Source organism: Miscanthus floridulus, chromosome 17 (assembly GCF_019320115.1).
Source record: "Miscanthus floridulus cultivar M001 chromosome 17, ASM1932011v1, whole genome shotgun sequence".
Taxonomy (NCBI): Eukaryota; Viridiplantae; Streptophyta; class Magnoliopsida; order Poales; family Poaceae; genus Miscanthus; species Miscanthus floridulus.
This window is the reverse complement of record NC_089596.1, coordinates 14,833,870-14,846,068: the sequence shown is the minus strand read 5'-3', so window position 1 is coordinate 14,846,068 and position 12,199 is coordinate 14,833,870. Positions and strand designations below refer to the sequence as shown.

The following is a 12,199-nucleotide window of genomic DNA, read 5'->3' as shown; positions in this document are numbered from 1 at the left end:
TGGGCCTCTGACCCCAGCAACGGTAGGGGCACGAACATCGCTCGAGGGCTGCCAAGGGCACATGTTTGTTTAAACACCCTCTTAGCCCGACCCCTCCTTACGTTTGGGAAACCAAAAGCATGGCGTGTGGGAATACAACGATGAGTACAACTGGACGAACCACCAGACCCTACGCCTCGATGGCTACGGTGTTAATCGCATTCACAATTCCTCACACTACTAGCCTTAGCTCCTGCCTTCCTGAAAGGAGTTTGGAAGGGTCCGCCTGTAGAGCCCCCTTCGGGGGGAAGCTGACAGATCGCTTAAAAGTCAATCATACGGCTCGGATTGCCACCGAGAGACGGAAACAAAAAATCACGATACTTATGCAGGTTACGCTGGCCTCATCGCAAACGTCGAATCCCAAACCTAGCATAGACATGTCTGGTAGGAGCTTCCCACGGCTCATACCACCAAGGTAACGTTACCGACCCCCGCTTTCGTCTCGATTAAACTATATGTTAAATTCATGCATTCAAACATTGCATATGCAAACCCTTGCATCTCAACGCTTCGTGTCACGTCACGAAGCGGTAGCCGCCTCATTCAATATGAGCGACACCTGACCAGGGTTCGAAGGCCGGCCCGCGAAGGGCTCGAGACCGCCTCGTGTCAAATAGAGCCAAGGAGAAAAACCGAAATGAGCCCCAGCGGCCTTGCCCGACCCTGTTCAGAAGCGGACAGGGACATCTCGACCTTTCTCGTTCGATTCTAACCTCAAGCTAGACCCATAGAATCTCTGTCGAGGAGAGGCCAACGGCCGCCTGAGCCCAACAAACAGCTCGGGCATCTGCCAGGAGGCGGGTTCAGAAGTAGTGGAATGCCACATGAGGGCTCTGCCGACCCCATCAGCGAATGATGGATCCGGATTCCACACGAACATACCCATTAGCGAGCTCATTGAGCACGACACTCGAGCCATCGAGGCAAGTGTCATCAACTCAGCCCCTCCGACCATGAAAACCGAGGATGGGGTAGCGCACGAAAACACGGCCGACCCCTAGCAGACCCTCAAGGACTCAGGGGCTCGAGCCACTCAATCCAAGATCAAGAGACCGAGGTTCGATGGCTGACCAGCGAAGGGTCCGGGGCCGTCTCACGTCGAACAAGAGCTAGGGGAGAAAACATAGATGAGCCTCAATGGCCTTTGCTCGACCTGCATTAAGGTGGATAGGGTCATCTCAACCTTCTTGTTCAAATCCAGCTTCTAGCCGAGCCCATAGAAACCCTATTGAGGGGAAATCTGTTGGAAGGCGGGCCAAGGAGTAGCGGAATGCCACCCGAGGGCTTCGCCAACCCTATCACGAAGCAAACGGGATCGGATTCCATCTGAGCATCCCCGTTAGCAAGCTCATAATGCACGGTCATGCAACAATCATCAAAGTCCTAAGGTAAGGGGTACGAGTAAATACAAACGTAAGTTCGCCTCCCTCGCTCTGGTCTCCAGTAACAAAAGCACTGACACTTGTTCACATATTACAAAATAAGTGTTTATCAAACCAATTCCACTAACTACTTCCGCGAAGGGAGAACCTCTTCTTTCAGCTTGTCCACCAGGTTCCGCGCAAGGGGAGCCACCGCCTTCTCCATCTCATCTAGCTCAGCGTCTTCATAGACAGGCGCAAAGCCTTGGCTCATCACCCCCAGGTTGATCTCCTGAGCATAATGGGAATGGGCGACAGTGAAGGACTGGGTGATCCCGAGGCAAAAGGCACTCTCCTCAAGCTGGCCCATGCGCGCCGTGATACCAGCAGCACGGACCACAAGGGACCCAGCCCCCTCCTCTTGCGTCACCTGTGGGTCATCACAGACCGCTAGGATAGTGGAAGACAGGCGATCATACTCATCACCTTTGACTTGAAGAAGCCCCCGCGCCTCGGCAAGATTGGCGCGCAGACCAGCAAAAACTTCCTCAGCATCCAGCCGTCGGGCCACCTCGACTCCAAGATCTGCCCGGCGTGCCTTGGCCTCCCGACGCGCTTCGTCACACTCTCGGATGGCCCGATCAACCACCACGGCATCCTAGTTTGCCTTCTCCTGCAACATCACGGACCTCTCCTCAGCCTTCAGCTTGAGGTCCCGCTCCGTCTGCAGCTCCGCTAGGAGCTCGCCGACCCTAAATAAAATTCCCGCGAATGGAATACCACGTTTCCCTTAAAAATATCCAGTTGACAAAAAACCAAGTCTTACGACCTTACCTGCAGAGGGTCCGATACTACCCCTCGGGCGACTCTACTCGAATCACCCAGGGGCTTGGGGGCTACACCCATCGGGTGCACTCGCGCGCACCCTCTGGCAAATTAACTCCGACGAAATTGAAAACACCCCCCAGACGATTCTGTCTGAATCGCCCGGGGGCTCGGGGGCTACTGTTGGGGACCTAACACCGGGGTACCCCAGGAGGTGGAACCAATAACTATCGAACATTAAAAACTTCTGGACGGACAAGGGCGCCGCTACGTTTCTTGCCCAAATGATGGGAGTTTGGTTCCACCTCGCTCGACGCCTTTGGGCCAGCTCTGCCTCGCCCGAGGGCTTAGGGATAGACTCTGCCTCGCCCGACCCCCGAGGGACGGGCTCGGTCTCGCCCGAGGGACGCCCACAGCACTGCTTCCTGCTCCGACCCCGCGACTCTGACCCCATGACCGGGGCACGCGGGAAACCTGCTCACCGCCCTTCTCCGACCGGCGCACTGAGGGCCGACCGGAGCTATCCGACCGGGGGCTCTCCGTTCGGAGGGAACCAGAAGACGTGCGGAGAAAGGCAAGGCATGGCTCATAAGTCAAAACCACTAAACCAGAGTCCATACCCTGCGCCCCGACAGGAAAAGTACTGCCAGGGAACGATGGAATGGGTGCTTTAGACCCTTCTAGGCGTAGCAGAGCCTGAACAGTGTTGTGGGCGCGTGCTCTTTGCCCAACAGAGTTGTAGGCGCCACCTTCAGCCCTCGGGCACGAAACCTGACGTAGACATACGACAACCGCTACGGTCCAGAAAAAGACTCGCGTCCTCCACAAATAACGGATATGCTATCACCACGATATGGTCCCAAGGGAGCGACACCCGCTTCATGGCCCCTTGGGTCCACCAGATCGTAGTATTCGCTTCAGCCTCCGGACGCCCCCTCCGATCAAAAGGCTTTGCCCACAGCACTGCTTCCTGCTCCGACCTTGCGACTCCGACCCCACAACCGGGGCTCGCAGGAAGCCTGCTCACCGCTCTTCTCTGACTGGCGCACTGAGGGCCGACTGGAGCCATCCGACCGGGGGCTCCCCGTTCGGAGGGAACCAGAAGACGTGCGGAGAAAGGCAAGGCATGGCTCATAAGTCAAAACCTCTGTACCAGAGTCCATACCCTGCACGGGGCAGTACTCTGTAGCCATCCTGACATTCTACAGTGGCATCGATAGTATTGTAGGCGCTTATCATCCTTTCACACCCACCGGAATGGACAACAAGGCTTGGTAGACGTGAACAACAAGGCTAGGTAGCGTACGCATCCGAGCCCTCTCACTTGTAAAGCTGTCCCCTTTATCTATAAAAGGGGATGTGCTTCCTTCAATGAAGGGACCGACTCTTGACGAACAACACACATCACACACAGTCAAGCTGCTATCAGGCTCTTGACATCCTTTCGACCATTCCATCAGAGACTTGGGACCAGTCCCTCTCTCGACCGTTTGTACCCCCTACTACGAACCATTTTCGGTGCTAATAACACGAGCAGCAACAGACTGGACGTAGGAACATTCAGCCCGAACCAGTATAAATCTTGTGTCCATTAACGCATCATCTGGGCCTAACGCGCATAACTATAAATTTACTTGCCGGTGCTTATTTGAAACACCGACAATACCTAATAAGTTTTTAATCCACAAAAAAATATCTCTAAACTTCTAGGAGTTTTGAAAAAAATCCTAGAGATAGACTGGGCACAACAAATCCAAATAAAATACATAGAGCTCACGAAAATATCTCTAGAAGTTTCCAAAAACTAGATTTAATTATAGGAAAATAGAAGAATATCTAGAGAATATAAAAAATTCTAAAGCATTCTAATTGATGTATAATGCATCCTAAAATATTTAAAGAACAAAAATATGAGATGCAACCAGCAAGAATGCAACATACATTTAACACAAAATGCATTCATGCTAGTTGTGTCTCGTGTCTTTATTGCGGAGAGTTTCAAAGCTGTTTAGACATGAAATAGAATACCTTGGAAAATTTCTATATTTTTCTAGATATCTTTTTCGCATTTACTATACCTTGATCTAAACTCTGCAAGCTTTTAGGTATACTTTCAAGTACTCAAAACATTTATTTTTTGCTTGTAGTATCCTAATCTATCTCTAGGATTTTTCTCATAGTAGCTTAGAGACATTTTCCGTGATTATAAAACTTAACATGTATCTACCATATTGTTTAGTAGATATTTACCATATTTATTAGTGATATTTTTTTAAAAAAAACAAAGATCGAGGAGGAGAATCACACAGAAGACAGAACGACAGTCTTCCAAAAAGGCAGCCAACCCAATTGTGTTTGTCTGCCTTTGGTCCTGCCCAATTGTTGGACAACAGCGTCAAGCCCAAAGGTGGAAAAGACCCGAATGATTAATTCTTCATCTCTCGAGCTCCCGGTGTGCGACTCACTTGCTCCTTCCCGTCGGCTCCCGCCGGCCACGCACTGCCGCTGCGCCTAGTCGGAGTCGGAGCTAGGAGAGGAGCTGCACGTACTGTTTGCTGCCTGCGTGCGCCGGGCTGGCCTGCTTGGCTGCCATTGACGGGCCGGGATGGAGAGGAGAGGAGAGGAGAGGAGCAGCGCTAGCCTGCGGCACTGTATTGGGTTCGTTCGTGCTAGTACTACTTGGTACTTGGTAGATGCACGGTAATAATAATCAATTGGTACAAACGACGGCACACATGCCAGTTTTAGGGGAAATGAGATGTCATGCCCCGTTCGCGTGCCCTTAAACTCAGTTTGGTTCGTTTTTTTTTATCCAAAATAGTATTTTTCTCTCATAAATTTATCTAGAATTCCTTCAAACTATCCAAATTCCTCCAGAACCCTACCATCAGAACAGGCCGGTACCGTTGGCCTAAACGCAAGAAAGCTCTCCCATGTGATTGCTTGGACGACGACACCTGGTATATGTATGTGAGTATATAAAATATATTTGTTCTCAGCTTTGTTAAAAAGGATAGAGCTTACATTAATTAATAATACAATTCCTTGCACACACACACAAGGCACGCTTATATAATAATAGTCTCTCACACACTGGACGCTTATACATTCCAAATCGAAGAGTAAGTACTCTACTTAGTAGACTAGTACACTTACACGCGGAGATTAATTAGATACGTATATATACGATCAGCTATCAGGAATGTATATTTAATTTGGAAGAAAAGAAAAAGGAAAGAGAAGAAGAAGAAGGCGCGGTGTACACGCATTTGCTTATATATATATGGCTATATGTATAGGAGGTTGCGGCATATGGAGTGTATCATGAGGTGAGATGGGTGGTGGATGCGAGCGCCACCGCCTGCGCCCACACCTTGAGCCGAGCCTTCACGTCCATCGGATCCGCTCCTCCTCCTGTAATAAACGTAAAACGTCCATTTACACAAAGGGGATAAATTAATTAAAACAGAGTTATTATGTATATATAATATATATATATGCATGCGTTCCATACAGGCAACTAATCGATGGCGAGTAGTAGTAATAATAACCATGCATAGCATTCTCAAAAAAAACATGCATAGCTATCTCTATCGTCTCAAAAAAAAAAAACATGATGGTGCCGATCGCCGGCCGGCTCGCCGGACCGGTGCGGGAACGTGGTTTATGATGATATATTAGCAGCTGGATGGCGACCGTAATAACGTACCTGCAGTCGATGGGAGTCGGAGAGAATATATTTATGAAAATGGAGTGGTCGTCCCTGTCAGGGATGGATTTAATTTGCCACGACGCAGGGGAAAAGCAAAGGTAGGTGTGGTTAAGCAGACGAGATATAGTGATCAAAGGTAGGTGGCAAAGGCAGGGAAAAGCAAAGGTAGGTGGGAATAGCAATCAACTCGAGTAGTCTGTAGTCATCATCATAATTGACCTAATCCTCTCCCTAATTAATGGAGTCCTGCAGCCAGAAGTGCCCTTGCTGACCCGGCAGAGAACTCGTCGTCGTCCTGCTGCCATGCCATGCCCGCCATGCAAGGTACTAGAAGCTTAGCTATTATTAAGGAACTTTAATTTAGTGTTTATTCTTCTACCAAAGTACAAAAGGAAGCCATGTCACCAAACTCCATACTAAGGGCCTCTTTGGCAGGGCTCCGGCGGCTCCGGCTCCCGCACCTGTCGGCCGCCCATGGGCCGATAGGTGCCAGGCGGAGCCGGAGCCGCGGAGCCCGAAAAAATGAGCTTCTCCGGCTCCGCCTCTGTCTGTGAGAGAGGAAAGGAGGAGAGAGAAAAATGGCTTCGGTGAACAGTAGCCCCTGTCAGCCCATGGACGACCGACAGGTGCGGAGGGGCGGGAGCCGGAGCCGCCGGAGCCCTGCCAAAAAGGGCCTAATAAAATTTTCTTCGCTTCAGTGTTTTAACTTCTGTCATGCTGCTAATACGGCTCCTATTATATTAAGCACTTCTGCTATTTTCCGGTGCCTAAACTTTAATTCGATTTCAGGCAACACTCTTGTGCCACCAACTAGTACACGTAAATTACTTTCTTTGTCAATTGTTATTTGTCTTTGTGTCATAACATATCAAATTTTTGTCCTGGTCTGACTATAGAAATAGTTGTAAATTTTTAATTGTCTTTGTGCCAACACAAACCAGATTTTGTCAGACCTGTGGTTTTGTCTAACATGTTTTTTATTCTAGGAACCAAAAATTATAGATTGTGTCTATAGAAATTGCAATGAACTAGAACTGCAATTTCAGTACAAAGCATATATAAGTAAGTTAAAATTCAGGCACCTGAATTGTAGCAAATCCCTATATTAAGGCCATGTTTGGATCTATATAGATAGTAGTTATCTGCTAATAATTATCGATCTCTTATAGATCCAAAGAGGTATAGATAATAGACTAGCTAATTGTTAGCTTGAGTTTTAGATAACAACTATCTCATTAATTGGACCAAATCAGATAATGAGCTATTAGCCACCTAACTATAATCAGATAATAAATCCAAACAGGGCCTATACACTGCAATATTAGTACTTCCTTCGTCCACAAAAGAATATAATTATGGGATCTGTGTCGGTCAAATTAACTTAAGTTTAACCAAATTTATAGTAAATAATATTAATATTTATACCTCCGAATAAATTTATTATAAAAATATATTCTATAACTAATCTAATGGTACTTATTTTGTATCATGAATATTAGTACTTTTTATATAAATTTAATCAAAGTTTAAATTATTTGACTCCTCAAAAAATAAGAATTATATTCTTTTATGAACAGAGAGAGTACGATGCATGACCAACAACTTTCTCTACCTGTTGTCGTCTTTCGTTCTTCCAAATAGCCACGCTAAAAGTATTATTGCTTATTCTTTGCAGCGATGATACAAATTCTAAACTAGCACCTTTGCGCAAATGTATTGTACCTCTTCTATTTCTTTCTCTCGTCCTTGTACCTTCTTAGATACTATGTGCGCCATATGTATAGCAGTACTACTAGCTATATACATCAGGGACGTCAAGAAACGCGATTACTATTGTTGTCCTTGGATTTTAATATGGAAAAAAAAACACCTTAAATTTGAAGTATATATATTCTAGTATGTGACCAATTCATTTCTAGCACGTTTCAGTTTCAGAATAAATGATCAATAGACGGTGCTATGGTAGTACTCCGGCCGTCCTAAATTATCCATCGCTTTTTGTTCCTGTGTCATAAATTTGACTCGATTTGTAGAAAATATGTGCAATATTTATATCTTCAGATAAATTTATTAAAAAACTAGATTCAAAGATCTTTTCAATAATATTAATTTTGTACTATAAATATTAATATTTTTAATATATATTTTGTTAAAGTTATTTATCGAGAAGTGAAAATGACAGATATTTTCGGATACCAGGAGGACTGGAGAGGGCGCAGGGTGAGTCGGCGCCGCTGCCGGGGGTGGTGCAGTGGGTGGGGCTGCTGCCGCCGGACAGCCCGTAACACTGGATCTCCACGGTGCAGTCGGAAGGCAGCTCCAGCCCGAGGTCCCGGCACGCGCGGACCTCCTCCACGTCCATGGCCACCCCGCCGCCCGACGCCATGCCCTGATGCTGCTGGCCGGAGTAATGGGACGACGACGAAGACGCCCTGGGCGACGTCCCCACCACCACCACCACGGGGGTGTCCGCGTCGGGGGCGCCGCCGTTCCGCTGGTGCCAGCTCCGCTTCATCTCCCACGCGCGGTCCAGCCACGCCTCCCGCGCCGCGCGCTCCCGCCGCACCACGCTGAAGCTGCTCCGCCTCTGAATCTGCTGCTGCTGACGATGATGATGCTGCGCCCCGCCGCCACGGAAGAGCCACGTCCACTGTTCGTCGCTGTCGTCGTGCTCCTGCTGCTGCTCCTGCTTCTGCTGCTTCCTCGTGTCCTCGATCGCCAGCCACGCGTGCGGCGGCGGCAGCGTCCGCGCGCCGGCCGTGAACGAGCGCCGTAACCGCGGCGCCCCCGCCCCCGCGTCGGCCTCGTGGTCATGCCCGTTCCCTGCTGGCCTGGCGACGCCACCGCGGCCGATATCCAAGACGCCCTGGCGGCGTGCGGCGGCCTTGCCGTTGGCGAAGCCTCCTCCTCCCTCGACGGCCAGGGGAGACACCCGCTTGCTCACCTCCCTCGCCACCACGGCGGCGCGGCCAACAAGGTCGTCAATCTGCTGCTGCTGCTGTTGCTCATCCTCCTCGCCGTCGACGATGAGGCTGGCCCGCTGCTCCGTCGTAGCGCTCGCCATGCCTGACCTGATCACCTGCCAGATAGTCAAACTAGCTAGCTAGCTAGGTGGCTCGTCCGGTTTGGATCGCGAGGATCGCGGAAGAGAAGAAGTGGTGCAGGTGAGAATAGTAGCTGGAGAGCGAGCGAGCGATCAGTGGTTGGGTGGGAAGCGCAGGCTGGTGAGGCAGGGTGTATATAATATATACCCGGCTCCGGGCTCCGGCAGTGCGCGTAGTGGAGGGTGAGGTGACCGGCGATGGCGACGGCCGGGGGAACCGGTGGCGCGACACGTGGATTGGACGTGGACGACGGCCAAATGGAGACGGAGATATAGCTGCAGCTGCAGCTGCAGATAGGTTTGTGCGTGCGTGACGTTGGGCGTCGCTAGCTGTCCCTCTCTCCCTCTGCATGGCATGGCAGGCACGGCAAGGAGTGTATCAACAGTGCCCTGTTCAATCAGGCGTACGTGCAGGTCTCCTGTCACCAGCAGGGCGTAATGAATTCAGGATGCATGACCGCCCGCATCGTACTGTCTTCGACTACCGCGATACAACACTGTTCGTACCTTGAGCGACAAACAAAAAGTTTAATATTTATTTGTAGTCTTCTCCAATAATAAGATAAATGAGTCTTCAGGACAGAGGATACTTAGATTTCGATTATGTCTCTTCTAGCACCAAAACAGGTTTTTCATATAAGTACTCTGTTGTAGGCTATAGCTATTATATTATAGACCTATTTTGGATTTGGGTTCTGCAGTTACGTTGGAGATGATTCACGAGTATATATATAGTTGTACTATATCTGTTAGGATAGGTGTTTGTTTCCTATTATTGTGTTTATACATCTGCTGTTGTGTTGAATGTTGACATGCATGCATGCATGGGCAGCTTCATTTTGTGACATATACTTGTTGATGGCCATCTCAATCCCTCGGATGTTTTTTCAAGAGGCTAGCAGGGGAAACAATTGGTTGGTCAATGCCGTCGTCAACTGGTAATGCAACCGTTTTAATCACGCCCTGCAAATCCTATCTATAAAACTAATAAACCAGTTTGACATGTAGGTAGTGACGTGAGGCCTATCTTGTCATCAGGGCTAAGCGGAGGACGCTGGCTGCTGAAAGGCAGGATGCCCCGATCTTGAAAGGGATCCCTAGCTATCCACACGCCTGAAAGAAGGAGAACCGGTGATGCAGAACCGCCAGCACCCCCACTGTCGAGAGTGTCGGAAGTAGAGCCCTTGAATTCCTCTCACTCAGTCATTGTCCCGAGAAGATGCAGATCCATAGCCAGGGCTGTGGAAGAATCCACCACGCCGGGAACGAAGATGTGTGGCTAACAAACTTTGTGATGAGTTTACTACTACAGTGCAGCATTCCTTTTCGTTCTCCTTACATGAAATGTTGTGTGTAGCCTTTTGTCACAAAAACATGTGCTTGTTCAGTTGATCCCTTTGCTATATATGTAAATGACTTATTTTGTGGATTACCCTAGTAGCCAACAAAAGTTAAGACTATTTACGGGTTCACGGTTAAACTTGTTTCCATCCCTATAAAAATCGTGAAAATGTTTGAAGATTGAAACTTGAAAACGTTTAGCTCACATCATGGGGTAAAACATATGTGACCTATTAATAAAAGGAATAATCATACAGTGACCTTATATTAGAAAGTACTCTCAAGAGATAATCATTTGTTGTTACAGAGACTATTGCACACATTAACAGTTTAGAAGAAGAAAAGTTTTATAGCATCTCCAAAGGTTTGGTAAACCTACTTTCAATCTTGTTTTTTTGTATGCTAAAGAAAAAACTCCACTTCAACAACTCATTATCTTAACTCTCAATCGATCTGCACTAGAACAAACAGAAGCCATTCATCTGAAAAATACACGGACGGCTGATACTCGCTATCAGTATTGGTGTCATTTTTTTTCTCGGAGCTCTGTGTCGGCCCTGACTGGCGCCACCAGCTTCGCCTGAAGGCCGTTGCCTCCACTTGTCATCGAAATTGAATATCCGACCATTCTTTTTAGTCTGAGAATATTGAGAGATAGAGCAAGCGACGAAGATTCAGTTTTGGAGGTTCTAGGTGCGAGTTATGGTGTTGGGATGGTCAACTATGGCCTGACTATTATCACCTAGGAAATTCGTCAAAATTAGATCTTCAGCCACTATTTTAGATTTGACAATACTGGGAGGTAGATCAGGCAACGAAGAATCTGTTTTTGAAGGCTTTGGGTGTGAGCTTTATGGTGTTGGGATGGTCAGCCATAGCCTGATTGTCGTCACCTAGGAGATTGGTTAAAATTGGATCTTCATCTTCTGCCACTATTTCCTGATTTAATAATATTGGGAAGTAGATTAGGCAATGAAAAATTTGTTTTTGAAGGCTCGGATGTGAGCTTATGTGTAGGGTGCCCGGCCATTACAAGTTATTTTGTCCACGGTCAACCGGCTTGGTACGTAGGGAGATATGACAACCTATATGTTTTTTAGGAACGAGTAAAATTGAACTTTTGGTGCAGTATGTTTTTTGTATCAAATTTTTTTTTGAAAGGTTCTAAAACCAGATTTTTGAAAATTTGTAGATACTGTTGGAGATTATTAAATGGGGTGTGTATCGATGAGAAACTAGTGCCCCGAGGTAAAATGTTAAAAAACAGGAGGAAGGAAGAAAGAAAAAACCTTATTATATGTTGTCTTTAATTTCGAAACATTGGGAGCACACTAGCTAGTAATGCACAGACACACGAATAAATAAATCTCCTAAAACCAAGCTAGATTTACTTTATGTGTGATTTAGGGCTAAACAATGTTGTGGAAGGCAAGGACAGAAGGTTTGACAAAACAGCAAACTACATATCAGTATCTACACGATTTGGAACATCCGGAAGAGAAAGATGTAGGAGGGTCGTCTTTGATCACACCGCTCTTACACCTCTAAAAATTGCCACTATAATCAAGCAGCAGGACATCCAACTGTTGCTACCTGGGCATGAGACGTAGTGATTTATACTAGAAAATGTAATAATTTAGCTTCTTCCTGTCCTGTATTTTGGTTTTCCGTGTAGTCCTGTAAATATTTATCAAGCTTTTGCATGCTGTATGAAACAGCAGAACACCTGCCACACCTTGTTTTTTTTTAAAAAAAAAAATCATGCGACTGAGGAATTAATAGGCCTGGGTTTCCAGTGTACTATAATTTATGCAC

General features: G+C 47.4%; 1 protein-coding gene across 1 annotated transcript; it reads right to left on the bottom strand.

The window, feature by feature from the left end:
• Window positions 1-5,199: 5,199 nt before the first annotated feature.
• Window positions 5,200-9,150, bottom strand: LOC136516704 (uncharacterized). The gene is made up of 2 exons (XM_066510189.1): window positions 8,137-9,150; window positions 5,200-5,642 (listed from the first exon to the last, which is right to left on the bottom strand). The coding sequence occupies exons 1-2, from the start codon at window positions 9,002-9,004 to the stop codon at window positions 5,551-5,553; spliced, it is 960 nt and encodes a 319-aa protein (XP_066366286.1). The 5' UTR covers window positions 9,005-9,150; the 3' UTR covers window positions 5,200-5,550.
• Window positions 9,151-12,199: the final 3,049 nt, after the last annotated feature.